Source organism: Phaseolus vulgaris, chromosome 8, assembly GCF_000499845.2.
Source record: "Phaseolus vulgaris cultivar G19833 chromosome 8, P. vulgaris v2.0, whole genome shotgun sequence".
NCBI classification, from domain to species: Eukaryota; Viridiplantae; Streptophyta; class Magnoliopsida; order Fabales; family Fabaceae; genus Phaseolus; species Phaseolus vulgaris.
In genome coordinates this window covers 21,827,179-21,842,912 of record NC_023752.2, presented here as the reverse complement: position 1 = coordinate 21,842,912, position 15,734 = coordinate 21,827,179, and the positions used below count along the sequence as shown (strand labels likewise).

Here is a 15,734-nt window from a genome sequence, read left to right as displayed (position 1 = left end):
ATCTCTGAATCCAGAGACTTATCCAAGATGTCCACTGCTGCATTGTTTGGGAAATTGATGGAGCATGAGCTTGAAATCAAAAGATTGAAAGAGCAAGAAACAGTGGAGAAAAGAGCCAAAGGAATTGCTTTAAAGACTAGCATAGAACATGATACAAGTGAGGAAGAGGAGAATCATGAACATGATGAGACATTGAGTCTGCTCTAAATCAGTTTCAGATTTCTAAAAAAGGAAGAACCGAGACATAACTCAACAAAGAAAAAGGTACTCTAAATCAAATGATTCAAATTCTTCTAGTTTATACTTGCTTTGGCTGTGGTAAACCAGGTCACATAAAGATTGATTGTCCAAACAATCAAAATAAAGAAAAACCAACCAGCAAGAAAAGAGTGAAAGAGGCAGAGGAAAAAGAACATATATCTCTTGGGAGGAAAATGAAGTCTCCTCAACTGGAAGTAAAGAAGAAAATATGTGCTTCATGGTGCATGATGAAGGATCAATCTCTGATTCGGTGAGTGATTTTTCCACTGATTCTAGAAGTTATGATCAGCTGTTAATGTTAGAATGTATGGCTTTAAACTAGAGGGGGGGAGGGGTGAATGGTTTAAAGAGGGTTTTCGCAAACTTTTAAGTCTATAATGAAATTACTTTGAGAAAACTTGATTCAAAATTCAGTTTGCCAAAAACACAAAGCAATTGAGCACAGCACCAGAAAAACAATCGGTTGTTTCGTAGAAACAATCGGTTGTTTATACCAGTTCACAAATATAAACTACAATTAAAGAGTTCAAGGGATAGAGAGATTCCACACACAGGTTTATACTGGTTCACTCTTAAACCAAGAGCTACATCCAGTCTTCCCAGAAACCACTGGGGAATCCACTAAGCAATCAACCCTAGATTACTTACAACACCACCAAAGAAGTGACCTTGATCCCCTCAAGACACACACTTCCTTTGGCTCAGCAAAAAACACCACCAAGAATGCTGATCTTGACAACCTCAAGAGCACGCAACACTTCTCAGCTTCACACATAGAGTTCACACAAAGTACAAAAGGATTACACTTGTTACAGAAAGATCTGAAATCAATACAAGATGAAAATCCTATTCCACATTATCTTGATCAAAGCAATCTTCAACTCTTCAAAAGCAAAATTAGTGAAAAACTCAAATCTGTTTTTCTTTGATTAAATCTCAGTTTTTGTTTGTTACATAATCTGAGCAAACTATTTATTGCTTTCAAAGACTGGTCAAAGCATTTAAAACTGGAGCGTATTCAGTTATAAAATCATTTAAAGCTCAGTCAAAGCACAAAACAGTTTTCTGTTATGGTCCCAAAACAAACAATCGGTTGTTTTCACGAATCAATCGGTTGTTTTGGTTTGACAGCAAGTCAACCATCAAAAATAGTTTTCAACCTTTCTAAAAGCACCTAAGTATAAAACAATCGGTTGTTTCGACAAAACAACAGGTTGTTTTTCACTTAGTTTGAAAAACACTTTCAATTAAAAGGTTTGAGAATGCTTAAACTTTGGATTCAATCAAGAGTGGATTAACACAGATAATCTACCCCAAATCCTATTCTAAAACACCTCAGCAATAGCAAGCACATTCAGCCTTCCATCAAACTACAAAGGATTTGGATTATTCAAAGCTTGAACACACTTGATTCAACAATATCCTCCTATTTGATGAAGACAAATCCCTGGTTGCTTGTGTTGGTTTTGATTGAATCTGAAGCAGTTCTTATAAAAACTGCATATATACAATCCAATGTTTTCTACATGAGCAGGTTAGATTTTCACATGTTGAAAATAATATTCCAGACAAACAATTGGTTGTTTACACAAAACAATCGGTTGTTTCTATCAGCAGAAGCATAAACAGTTTTTATACCTGAGATTTTAGCGGTTTTAAACAATTTTAGAGAAGGATACACAAGAACTAATCAATTCTCCCCCTATTTGTCTTCACAAATAGACTCTAACAACAGATTTAGGAAAGATTTTGAAGGTCAAGGATACCTAACTCATTTCGCAAAAAGAAGAACTTCTCTTTTGGTAATGGTTTTGTGAAGATATCAGCTAGCTGCATTTTTGTCTCAATAAACTTCACTTCACAGTCCCCATTGCTCACATGATCCCTGATGAAATGATGACGTATCTCAATATGCTTAGTACTTGAGTGCTGAATCTGATTTTTGGTAAGATTGATAGCACTTGTATTGTCACACATCAAAGGGATCTTGTTGATTTGCAATCCAAAGTCTGCAAGTTGTTGTTTGAGCCATAGGATTTGTGCACAACAGCTTCCAGCAACTATGTACTCAGCCTCAGCAGTAGAGAGGGCCACACATTCTTGCTTCTTGCTATGCCATGAGATGAGGTTTGGACCAAGAAGGTGGCAAGTGCCACTTGCGCTTTTCCTCTCTAGCTTGCATCCTGCAAAATCAGAATCTGAATAGCCAATTAAATGAATGGGAGAGTGAGAAGGATACCATAACCCAACAGTTGATTTTCCTTTGAGATATTTCATAATTCTCTTTGTAGCTTTGAAGTGGGATTCCTTTGGATTTGCTTGATATCTTGCACAAAGACATACCGCAAACATAATGTCCGGTCTACTTGCTGTTAGATAGAGCAAAGAGCCAATCAAACCTCTGTATTTTGTTTGATCTACCCTTTTTCCAGCAACATCTGCATCCATGTAGCAGCTTGATGGCATAGGTGTGCTTGCTTCCTTGCAACTCTCCATTTCAAATTTCTTGAGGATCTCTTTACAATACTTTGATTGGCATAGAAAGATTCCATCCTTTGTTTGCTTAACCTACAATCCAAGAAAGAAAGACAATTCTCCCATCATAGACATTTCAAACTCACCTTTCATAGCAGCCACAAATTCTTGACACAAACTATCTTGTGTAGCACCAAAGATGATGTCATCAACATAGATTTGCACAAGGATAATTTCAGAATTTGACTTTTTGATGAAGAGAGTCTTGTCAATCATTCCCCTTTCATAGCCATGAGACAAAAGGAAGTTGCTAAGCCTTTCATACCACTGCCTTAGAGCTTGCACCAGCCCATACAAAGCCTTTTTTAGCTTGAAGACATGATTGGGATATTGATGATCTTCAAAGCCTGGTGGTTGATCCACATACACTTCCTCATTGATGTAGCCATTTAAAAAAGCGCTATTGACATCCATTTGAAAGAGTTTAAAACCACTCATACATGCAAAAGCCAACAGCAACCTCACAACTTCCAATCTTGCAACAGGAGTTGATGGCATTCCTATGAGCTCTTCTTTGCTTTTTGGAGATGAAAGTTGCGGAAGCTTAGTGGATGAGATGAGCAAGGCCTTCCTAGGAAGTATGGGTGCCTTGAAGGTGCATGAAGAGTGTGAAAATAAGAAGGTTCGGCCAGCCCCTTTGGAGGTGATGAAATGAAGATTAAAACCTAGATGCTAGGCAAGGAGTAGTGTATGGCACAAAATTGGCAGCATAGCAATACTCTATTCAATCTTACAAAATGAGAGCCAAGCACCTCCTTATATAGGATTGGAGGGCTGGAATTTGAAGAGCCAAATACAAATGAAATGCTAGCCAAATTACATGCAAGTGTGAGCACATGGAAGCACATGGAGCACATGGCACATGGGAGCACATGGGATGGTGGCTCCAAAATTCAACACATGTGAGGTAGGTTCTAGAATTCGTCCATGTGCTAGGAGTTTTAGAACCTTATGCTCCACTTAGGCTAATTGTGGGCTGGACCTAAGTTTAATTAGGAGTAGGAAACTCTAATTAAACTTAGGTTAGCATTTTAGGTACCACTTTGCATGTTTCAACCTATTTACAAAAATATTTAAACTATGCTACTTTTACTAGAAAAATAAGAAAAACTATGACACACTAGAGTCTATGACATGTAAAATGTGTCTTCCTGACCCCTCTTTGACTATGACTCTAGTGGTTGCCTCAAGGTAGCATTTTTGTGGCCTCTCAAAGGGTTGGTGCTGGGGCCTCTTCCATCATCCCCTCCCTCTTGAAAAGGATTTGTCCTCAAATCCAATGCTTTTTCTTCAACTAGGGGGATGAATGTGGCTGGATGGTTTCCATCATCTCCTCCTTCTTGAGAAGATCTATCCTCAGATCTACAAACTTGATCTCGAATAGCAGCCTCTTGCTTCGTCAAGGTGTGTCCTCCCGAATCAAATGTCCATCTATGGGAATCTTGAAACAAAGCAAAGGAGTTAGTGTGAGCAATTGGAGAAAACTTGATTGTATGAAGTTGCCATTTTTGTTTTTCTTTTGTTTTTGGCAACTTTTCACAATATTTCCCTTTTGATGGTTGTATGTGTCCTCTAATCCTCTTATGTTTTGTAAAATTTCCAATAGTAGTTACTTTTCCCTTAGGCATAATTCCTTTAGGAGGTGGTAACAACTTTAAAAGGGAAAGAGGACTATGTTCACATACAACTTCAAATGTAGAAATATGAGTAATCTTGTGGACTACTTCATTGTATGCATGCTCAATAGGAAAATGATATTCATCCCAAGAATTGTGGTTGTCTCTCATGATTTCTCGAAGCATAGTAGAAAGAGCTATGTTTTCAATTTTATTTTGACCATTCTTTTGAGGATGATAAGAATTTGAAGAGAACAATTTAGTTTCAAGTTTTTCCAAGAGAATCCTCAAATGATGGTTTTCAAATTTTGGAGCTCTATCCAACACTATGTTTGAAGATAAATCATGAAGACTTGTCACTTCTCTAAGGAAGAGTTTATCCATGTCCATGAAAATGGAATCAAAACCTTTTGTTGTCCTAGGAAGCGCTAATATGAAATTTAGGCTTCTGTTTTCCCAAGGATCATTTGCAAAAGGTGAAGGAGTATAGAGTTCATGAGGCATTGCCTTAGGTGTAGTTTTAAAACAAGAAATGTATCTAGGGTAATGTCTTTGAACCTCCTTTCTCATGGGTGACAAAAGTTTTCCTTTTAAAAGCTCTAGAGTTTTATCAACTCTAATTTGTCCCATGAGTTCTCCTTCATGAAGAATTTCTCTTTTATGTGTGAAGGTAGTCTCGTTGATACAACCTTTGTTCATGAAAATTTTAATTCTTTGCAATGGTTGTCTCAATAAGACATGACAAGTTTCTTTAGGCACTACCTCACATAAAATTTGTCTTTGTAGAGGCCTATAGATAACTTGACCTTCACTTGGTGAGATCTTAGCACATATGAAAAATAATCTACTACATCTTTATCTATGCAAGCCTCTTTTAAGGATTCTTCTTTTTTGACTATGCTTGCAGGTGTTCCTTTACAAAAGGTAAGGCTAGGTTGTTCAACAAGAAGCATATTTTCAAAGGTATTTTTAATTTTCTTGTCTTGTTGAATGACCTTGTGGGAAGGAACACTCTTCTCCCACGCCTTTTGTTTCCCAAGGGTTTTCTCTTCATCCCTCTTATGTTTCATTTGTATTTGGTCTTTTACCACTTGGGAATGTGGTAAAGGGCTAAGTACAAACTTTTTGTGCTTGTGGATGAAGGAAATCTCGTTAGTTAGACCATCATGCAAGGTTTTCTTATCAAATTGCCATGGTCTACCTAATAAGATATGGCAAGCTTCCATAGGTACTACATCACATAAAACTTTGTCTTTGTAGTTACCTATAGAGAACTTGATTTCCACTTGTTTGTCTACACGTAGTTCCCCATTCTCATTGATCCATTGTAAATTGTAAGGTTTTGGATGAGGAACTACTTGTATATTTAGTTTCTCAACCAATCTAGTGCTACAACAATTGCAGCATGATCCACCATCCACAATGAGAGAGCATATATTTTCTAAAACATTGCATCTTGTATGAAAGATGTTCTCTCGTTGTGTCTCGATGGATTCACTAGGTTGATTGTGGAGGGTTCTTTGAATCATCAATAAGTCCCCCTCCAAAGGATTTATACTCTCACCTTCTTCCTTTTCCTTTTCCTTTGTACTAGGTTCATCCTCACCACTGGTGTACTCATCTTTTCCTTTTAAGAACAAAGCTCTTTGGTTTGGACATTGTGCTTGCACATGTCCTCTTCCAAAACACATAAAACACTTGGTGTCCCTAGCACGTATGGGTGGGGTGGAGGTATCCTTTACTAAAGGTTTGGTAGTTTCTTTGGGTTCTTCTCTAGATGTGCTACCTTCCCTTTTAAATTCTTTCTTGGGATAAAAGTTGGAGTATGAACCCACCCTTTGACTTGAAGTTTTGCGCAAATTTTGTTGTTCAAATTTAATGCAAAGTTTAACCAAATCATTCAAGTCTTGGTAGGGAAGGAGTTCAACCCTATCTCTTATCTCAAGAGAGAGGCCACTAAGGAATCTTGCTATGGTGGTGTCCTCTTCTTCTCTAATAGATGCTCGCATCATGTAGAGCTCCATTTTCTGCCTATACTCCTCTACACTCATATTCTTTTGTTGGAGTCTTTGGAGCTTGTCCATTAACTCCATATGGTAGTAGGAGGGTATATGTCGACGTCTTAGGGCTCCCCTAAGGTCATTCCAATATTCAATGGGAGGTTCCCTATGAAGACGTCTTTCTCTCTCTAGAGAGGTCCACCAATACATGGCATTTCCTTGGAAGCTAAGGGTGGCTAAGGATACCTTTCTTTCTTCACTAACCTTATAGCAAGCAAAGAGTTGCTCTACTTTCATTTCCCAATCTAGATATACCTCTACGTTTTCTTTGCCATGGAAATGAGGTAGGTCTACCCTAACCTCCCTTGGGCCCTCTTGCTCCCTTTGCCTATTTCTTCTGGGGGGTGGTTGGTAGTAATCATTGATTTTAAGGCTTTCCTCCCCTAGAGACTCATTATCTTTGGAATGTGATGCATGAGTATGTGATTTTTTTGAATTTTGAGATTTCTCTTTCTTTGCTCTAGTTACTTCATTGATTTTAGACTCGTTCTCCAATTGTTTATAGGAAATTAATTGAACATCCTTTGCAAGTTGTTTCAAAAGGGATTTGATGGATTTCACATCACTTTCCATAGACTTTGAAGAATGAGAAGACATGACTAGAACTTTGTGTCTAAAAATGTTTTACTTTGAGAAAAATGAGGGAAGTTAAAGAAGGTAGTTTTCCAGGTAAGAGAGGTGAGTCACAATGGACTACTTAAATACCAAGTCTTGCCTTAGCCAAAAACTATCCCTCAAGATCTTCCACAAATCTTTCTCTTGGTAAACCACTTAAAACACAATGAGGTTGGAGAAATCAAATTTTTAATGCAAGAAACAATGCAAGTTATCTAACAACCCAAGAAAAAAATATCAAAGCTTAAACAAGAAAAAGACAAGCAAAATAAGCGTAGCTAACTAAGGCAATTGATGTAATTAAAACAATTAACAAATGCTAAGCTAGATAGTTTTAAGCTAGTCGGCCCTAGGTGAGGCTTCTTGGACACTTGGAGCCCTTGAAGACACACTCACCGTCTAATTGCGTAATTAACAAGTAATTAACAAGAGTGAAATTGCAAAGAAATTAAATGACACTCCCTTTGTTGTTTTCCCAATTGCACTCCCTTTGTTGTTTCTTCTTTGTTGGGCCTTCCATGGTATGTGGTGTATTTAGTATGTGTTTGTTTCTGCCCCTTGCCTTTGATCCTCTTGGGATTAGGTAATTAATTCTTCAATCCAGCACCTATTAAGCAAAACTAGACTCCCCTCAAGTTAATTCCCACTCAATCAAGTACCAATTGATAATTAATCCACCACCAAGCTTAGAGGTCAAAGAAATAAAGCAAGAAACAAATTAATTTGAAAAACAGTACCACACAAATGGAATTAAATGTGACACAACTTAGAAAGAGTTCAAATGAAATTAGACAAGAAAATAAAAAGGGTACTCAAAGAAAGGATGGCACACAAAAAGGAACCTATGGAATAGCACTAGATTTGATTTAAAAACCAAAAAACAGCACCACTGAAACAAAATGTTGTGGTCCAGAATGTGTGATTTTCATAGATTTATGCGGAGCTGGCCTTTTAATATTTGCTTCTGAAAATTGATATTCAAACAAATCAAGATCTTAAAATTTTTTTGGCTTTGGTTTCACTCCAAACGCATGCACCAATTAGTTTTAATAATTTTTTTAAAAATAGTGCTCAGAACCGCCAGATGTAGTGTCAGGATTGCACACTTTTTTTGTAATATTTATCTTTTTTTTTCTATTTCTTTTTTTTTCAACTGATTATTTTTTTTATCTTTTTCGAACACCTCAATCTAGTGAAATACAGAGGCTCATAATTTTCTTATGTTGTATTTAATTTTCATAAGCAAAATCAGCCAAAACAGAATGGTGGAAAACAGAGGATTCTGAAAATCTAGAATAAAAACAGAAAGATATACCAACAAAAAACACAATGGAATTAGTGTAATGGAATTTGTGTGGATCTAGCACATGAATATGAACTCAAACTAAAAATTAAAAAGCACCAAAGGATCAAAACAAAGCAGATTTCAGATCAAGCATTCAAACAAAAACAAGAAACAAATAAACCAAGAAAAGTACTACTAAGATTTGTTGACAAATTTTGGAATCACATGACTTGACAAAACTTATAGATTCAGAAAATAAAATGACTCAAACGCATCATATGACCCAAATGAAATTTCAAGAAAGACTCAAATAACTAAAAATAAAAACAGCAACACAAAGATATCAAGAATCCTACAAAAAATTGAAAATAGATGTTCAAGCACAATTTTGAACAAACCCACCGATTGAAATGAATAAACAAGCATTCAAATCATATTAAAACACAAAAACAGAAAGACAACTTGGAATCAAGATGAACAACTAGGAAATAAGAAGAATTCAAAAAGAAAATTGCAAAGAGATACTCATCTTTGAAGAACCATAGCTCATGATACCAAATGATGGCATTCCTGTGAGCTCTTCTTTGCTTTTTGGAGATGAAAGTTGCGGAAGCTTAGTGGATGAGATGAGCAAGGCCTTCCTAGGAAGTATGGATGCCTTGAACGTGCATGAAGAGTGTGAAAATAGGGAGGTTCGGCCAGCCCCTTTGGAGGTGATGAAATGAAGATTAAAACCTAGATGCTAGGCAAGGAGTAGTGTATGGCACAAAATTGACAGCATAACAATACTCTATTCAATCTTACAAAATGAGAGCCAAGCACCTCCTTATATAGGATTGGAGGGCTGGAATTTGAAGAGCCAAATACAAATGAAATGCTAGCCAAATTACATGCAAGTGTGAGCACATGGAAGCACATGGAGCACATGGCACATGGGAGCACATGGGATGGTGGCTCCAAAATTCAGCACATGTGAGGTAGGTTCTAGAATTCTTCCATGTGCTAGGAGTTCTAGAACCTTATGCTCCACTTAGGCTAATTGTGGGCTGGACCAAAGTTTAATTAGGAGTAGGAAACTCTAATTAAACTTAGGTTAGCATTTTAGGTACCACTTTGCATGTTTCAACTCATTTACAAAAATATTTAAACTATGCTACTTTGACTAGAAAAATAAGAAAAACTATGACACACTAGAGTCTATGACATGTAAAATGTGTCCTCTTGACCCTTCTTTGACTATGACTCTAGTGGTTGCCTCAAGGTAGCATTTTGGTGGCCTCTCAAAGGGTTGGTGCTGGGGCCTCTTCCATCAGGAGCAAAGGTTTCACCATAATTAATTCCCTCCTCTTTATTGTAGCCTTTGGCAACTAGCCTTGCTTTGTTCCTTGTGATCACACCATCCTCATCCACTTTGTTTCTGAACACCCACTTCGAACCAATGATGTTCATCTAAGTTGTTTTAGGGACAAGAAACCACACCTCATTCCTTGCAAACTGATTTAGCTCTTCATGCATAGCATCAACCCATTTTTCATCCTTGAGAGCTTCATCAATTGACTTTGGTTCAATTTGAGAGACAAAAGCAGTGTGCCTGTTGTTCCGTCCGGTTGACCGGGACGTCTTCGTGCGCGGCCTCAACCGTCAGCTAGGGACTCCTTCCCACTGGTTACCTGTGGATTCCTGCAAAAGAGAGGACAAAGAGGGGCCCTACCGGCCGTTTGCAATCCGACGCTCAAGTCAGCCAGCAAGAAACACCAAAATTGTGCACCTCCGTCTCTGAGCACCGCGTATGGCACTCTGAAGGTGGTAAAAAGAACTGTGTATATGTGTGTGTGTTTTCTCCCTCAGGCAAAGATCTTTCCCCAGTCCCTTGTCCTGATGAGAATCAAAAAGATGTTATCAATAGAAGAAATGGACAAGGGCCAAAGCATTTAAAGTTCTTCTTATTAGTCTTTGCAAAAGATGAGGCCCAAGCCCAAGCCCAAGAAGGCCCAAGCCCAAAAAGCCCAAGTCATCATTTGAATGACTCTTGTAGGAGGTGTGGATATTAAATAAATAGGTGTGAATGTATTAGAGAGAGTCACTTTGTCCATGTGACTTAGTAGGGGGGTGTAGGTGTAGTTTTTAGGAGGTGTCATAGTAGAAAAAGGTCACACCTCCCATGTGACTTGTTTTTGGTGGGAATTTCAAATGAGTTTTATTTGAAATTTCCCACCTATTTTTCAGCACCTCTAGGCTATAAATAAAGGTGCTTAGCTTGTACAATTCAGATTGGAATTTTATAGTAGAGAGACTATACTCAATTTTGGAGAGAATTTGTGAGTTTTGAGTCTTCCTCTTCTTTGCCTTATCTTGTGAGCTATGGTGAGCTTCAAGTGGTGGCACTCCATCACTTATCTTGGTTCAAGGTTCCAAGTGGCGTGAATGGCTTCTTCCAATCCTCAAAATCCAGCAAGCATCTTCATATAAGTGTCTTCTTTCCTTTCTTCAATTTTCCATTCGATAGTTTCATTTCCTAATGTGTTTCCTTCATTTTCTACTGTTTACATTCTGTTTTCCAGCTTTGTTCTTTGTTTCTTTTTCGGTTCAGTAGCTAGTTTCTTAATTCTGTCCAGTTTTAATTCTTGTTCTTCTTTCCTTTTGTTTTGATTCAATTTGACAATACATGGACTTCAATATGAGTCTTGGTTGGTGCTTAGTTTTGGTGAGTTCTTGAATTTAGAACATTGATCCAATTCTAAAGTAAAGTGCCTTTCAAATCCAGCTCAAGTTGTTCCTAAGAATGTCAAGAATCATGTGTTCTTGTAGTTACATTCACATCATGTGGTATCTAGAGTCTAGGCTTGTTTCTTGCTTAAATTTTGAGTTGTATTGCACTTTACTTTCAAGAGCTCTTTAATTCAAGTTGTTTACCATTCTGTTTTAGGATTTATTTTGAGTTTTCTTGTTGTTTTCTTTTGTTACACCATGTGTTTGTGAAAAGGACTCTAGCACTCATTGTTCATATGAGTATGGCTGCTCTTTTGGAATGGCATTCTCCTTCCTAGAGCTGACCTTAAGCTTCCTTTCACTTGTGGTTATATCTTGTTATATGTCTTTTAATTTTGTAATCATGTCAAGTTTTGTCTTAGTCATGTTATTCCATAATTGTCATTACTTCTAGTAGTACTTTTATTGCTTTAATTGTTTCTTGCTTTGGTTTACTTTCTGTTTTTTTGAGTTTATTGCTTGATCCTTTGTGCATTTTCATTTTTAGCTTTGAGTTCATGCTTGTATCTTCATTCTATACAAGTTCCTTTACACAATTTCCATTATGTCTTTGCTAGTTCATCATACCGTTTTTCATTCCTAAATAGGCTCCTCTGTTTTCTTACAAACGTGCTACTGTTTTCAATTTACTGCAATTAATTGGCTCATAGGAAATTTGTGAAAATTTGGATTTACATACTTCAAAGTGTTACAAAAGCATAGAAAAAGGAATCACTCAAAAATTCCAAGTACACAAAAAATGATAAATAAAATACGAAAAGTGTACAATACTGCCGAAAAGAATACGGTAATTGGGCAGCAATTTTGAAAAAATTATTTCTCTCAATTGGCTTACTGTTTTTACCTCATTCCAGCGCCATTTTTGAGTTAAGACATTGAAGTTTCTGTGGTTAAGTTTTCACATTCCAGTTCGCTTTCAATCGGTACAGTTAAATCTGTAAACATAGCACAGTTTGCTTTAAAAAAAAAAAAATTTCCAGTAGCTGTTTTCTGTTTTCTTTAATCTACTCTAGCACTTTTCTTTAGGACTCTTTTTGTGTGCCTTCTTTATTCATTGAGTTCCTTATTTTTCTTGATTGTCTTTCATTCATATTCTTTCTAGTTTGTCATACATTACTCTCTGTTTTTGGTTTAGCTTTTATTGTTTACACCTTTTTCTTGCTTGTTTTTTTGTTCTTCTTAAAAGTTGTGTGGAGACTTGTTCTTAAGTAAGTTGGTTTGCTGTAACATATTTCACTTGAAGCTACTCCATTTCACAAGCAAGGCTTGGTTGAGGACAGAATATTTTCTTGGAGTGGTTTGAGTGCTTTCTTGGGCATTTTTCCAGCAACCTATATCTCACTGTTTTTAATTGTTTAACAAGTTTCTTTCACTGTTTTGTTTTCTGTTTTTGTGTATTTTCTGCTCATGGCTCATTTCTCTAGTGGAGAGTCCTCCAAACCGTGCTCACCACAAAAGGCAGCCCTTTATGAGGACTTAAAGAATGCCAAGCAATCCAATGCTCACTATCTTGAGGTGATAAGGAAGATGGAAGCACGGCTCCAAAGTTTGGAGTTAAACCGAGAGGAAATGCATCAAAACCGTGAGCAAAGAACTCCTCCTCCTAGTCGGCATTCTTCAAGGCACTCCCATGGTTATTATGAAGACAATCCAAGGCCAAGACATCATCACCATGAAGAGAGGCGCCAACATGTGGCTGGCCCTTGTTCTCCAAATGTAAAACTTCCTAGTTTTAGTGGTGATAGTGATCCCAATGTATACTTAGGATGGGAGGCTAAGGTGGACCAAATTTTTGATGTAAATGGGGTTAGGGATGAGCATAGGGTTAAGTTAGCTTCTTTAGAATTTTTGGACTATGCCATGCAATGGTGGCATCAATACCTCATGGACATTGACCTACACAAGAGGCCGCCCGTGGTCTCTTGGAACGATTTGAAAGCATGTTTACGCGCTAGATTCGTACCCCCACACTTTAGGAAAGACCTTATGTTGAAACTCCAACGGTTTCATCAAGGCACGCTAAGTGTGGATGATTACTTTAAACAACTAGACACGCTTTTAATTCGAGTTAATATGGGTGAGAGTGAGGAGGCTAAGATAGCTAGGTTTGTGAGTGGACTTCGAAGGGATATTCAAGACGTGGTAGAGTTACAAGAATATTCTTCTTTGGAAAATGTGGTGCACCTTGCTAGCAAAATTGAAAATCAACTTGCAAGGAAAAATGCTTTCAAAAATTCTTCTAAAGATAACTACTACCACTCTTCTTGGAAAAATAAAAACTCTTTTTCAAACATCCCTTCTAAGGACTCTACTTTCAAACCTAGAGAGTCTAAGCCTTCCACTTCCAATGCTAGGCCTAAATCACCACAAAAATCGTCTAGTAAGAAGTGTTTTAAATGTTTAAGCTATGGACATATTGCTTCTAATTGCCCTACTAAACGAACTATGTATATGCATGATGGGGTAGATAGTAGTGAGCATGGGTCCGAATCTTCTAGACATTCCTCACCTTCTAGATCCCCAAGTGAGAGTGAAAGTGAAAGCCCACATGAGGGTGACCTATTAGTAATAAGACGCATACTTGGACAAGTTTTAAAACCTTTTGATGAAACTCAAAGAGAAAATATTTTCATTCAAGGTGTCTTATTAGTGATAGAGTATGCTCTTTGATTGTGGATGGGGGGAGTTGTGCGAATGTGGCAAGCACAAGAGTGGTAGACAAACTTGGATTGCCTACCATCTCTCATGCCAAGCCCTACAAGTTACAATGGTTGAGTGAGGTGGGTGAGATAGTTGTTAACAAGCAAGTCCTCATTACATTTTCTATTGGTAAATATACAGATGAGGTCTTGTGTGATGTTGTCCCAATGGAAGCCACACATATTCTTTTAGGTAGGCCATGGCAATTTGATAGAAAAGTTTTTCATGATGGCTTTACCAACAAAATGTCTTTTCACTTCCATGGACACAAAGTCATTCTTAAGTCTCTCTCTCCAAAGGAAGTTCATGAGGACCAAGTTAAAATGAGAGAAAAGAGAGAGAAAGAAAATGATATAAAAAAATTCCAAGAGAAGCCTTCTCATGTCCACACAACAAGTTAAAAAGGTAATAGTTACTCAAAAGCCTATTTTTTTAGCTATTCCTAGGACTATTGAATGTGAGTCGGATAAGGATAGTCCCACATGTTTGGACAATTTGGTAAAAAAATATGAAGATATGTTTCAAGATCCTCCTAAAGGCATACCACCTCTAAGAGGGATTGAACACCAAATCGACTTCATGCCCGAGGTTTCTTTACCAAATAGCCCTGCATATAGGACCAATCCCAAAGAAACTAAAAGAGAAAATGAAAAAACGAATGAAGTACATGATAAACCGAGTCATAATACCTTCTCAACTAATTCAATTTTGTTGACTCGTGCTACGCCTACAAGGTATCCTTCTTCTTTGTCTTGTTCATTACCCAAGCTTCCTACTTATACACCATATTGGATGAAGAATGTTAAGGATGATTTTTTCATACCTTCTAGTTTTCCAAATAATATCATTTCTAAACAATCTTTTCCAACATGGGCTATGTATAGGACATCTTTTTCTGAACTCCCAACATTTCAACGTGCTAAGTCATGTTTGCCTATTTCTTCTTGTATTCTCTTATCTAATTGCAAACTTACTTTGTTTTATGTAGGAGTACTGAATTCGTGGACGAATTCTCTCCAACTTGGGGAGTATGATGAGAATCAAAAAGATGTTATCAATAGAAGAAATGGACAAGGGCCAAAGCATTTAAAGTTCTTCTTATTAGTCTTTGCAAAAGATGAGGCCCAAGCCCAAGCCCAAGCCCAAGAAGGCCCAAGCCCAAAAAGCCCAAGTCATCATTTGAATGACTCTTGTAGGAGGTGTGGATATTAAATAAATAGGTGTGAATGTATTAGAGAGAGTCACTTTGTCCATGTGACTTAGTAGGGGGGTGTAGGTGTAGTTTTTAGGAGGTGTCATAGTAGAAAAAGGTCACACCTCCCATGTGACTTGTTTTTGGTGGGAATTTCAAATGAGTTTTATTTGAAATTTCCCACCTATTTTTCAGCACCTCTAGGCTATAAATAAAGGTGCTTAGCTTGTACAATTCAGATTGGAATTTTATAGTAGAGAGACTATACTCAATTTTGGAGAGAATTTGTGAGTTTTGAGTCTTCCTCTTCTTTGCCTTATCTTGTGAGCTATGGTGAGCTTCAAGTGGTGACACTCCATCACTTATCTTGGTTCAAGGTTCCAAGTGGCGTGAATGGCTTCTTCCAATCCTCAAAATCCAGCAAGCAGCTTCATATAAGTGTCTTCTTTCCTTTCTTCAATTTTCCATTCGGTAGTTTCATTTCCTAATGTGTTTCCTTCATTTTCTACTGTTTACATTCTGTTTTCCAGCTTTGTTCTTTGTTTCTTTTTCGGTTCAGTAGCTAGTTTCTTAATTCTGTCCAGTTTTAATTCTTGTTCTTCTTTCCTTTTGTTTTGATTCAATTTGATAATACATGGACTTCAATATGAGTCTTGGTTGGTGCTTAGTTTTGGTGAGTTCTTGAATTTAGAACATTGATC

General features: G+C 37.3%; 2 protein-coding genes across 3 annotated transcripts; one reads left to right on the top strand and one right to left on the bottom strand.

The window, feature by feature from the left end:
• Window positions 1–1,998: 1,998 nt before the first annotated feature.
• On the bottom strand, window positions 1,999–2,757 carry LOC137824748 (secreted RxLR effector protein 161-like). Its single transcript, XM_068630422.1, has one exon. The coding sequence runs from the start codon at window positions 2,755–2,757 to the stop codon at window positions 1,999–2,001; it is 759 nt and encodes a 252-aa protein (XP_068486523.1).
• Window positions 2,758–10,254: 7,497 nt separating this feature from the next.
• LOC137826163 (uncharacterized) lies at window positions 10,255–15,504 on the top strand. 2 transcript variants are annotated; one of them, XM_068632031.1, is made up of 2 exons: window positions 10,255–14,575; window positions 14,830–15,504. In XM_068632031.1, the coding sequence occupies exon 1, from the start codon at window positions 12,549–12,551 to the stop codon at window positions 13,809–13,811; it is 1,263 nt and encodes a 420-aa protein (XP_068488132.1). In that variant the 5' UTR covers window positions 10,255–12,548; the 3' UTR covers window positions 13,812–14,575; window positions 14,830–15,504. The 2 variants fall into 2 exon arrangements, with proteins under 2 accessions (XP_068488132.1, XP_068488133.1); XM_068632032.1 differs by having other exon boundaries at window positions 10,255–14,246; window positions 14,830–15,501.
• The last annotated feature ends 230 nt before the right edge of the window (window positions 15,505–15,734 follow it).

Excerpts from the sequence above, each read along its gene's own strand:
- LOC137824748 (XM_068630422.1), bottom strand. The coding sequence starts at position 2,757 with ATGGAGAGTTGCAAGGAAGCAAGCACACCTATGCCATCAAGCTGCTAC.
- LOC137826163 (XM_068632031.1), top strand. The coding sequence starts at position 12,549 with ATGGCTCATTTCTCTAGTGGAGAGTCCTCCAAACCGTGCTCACCACAA.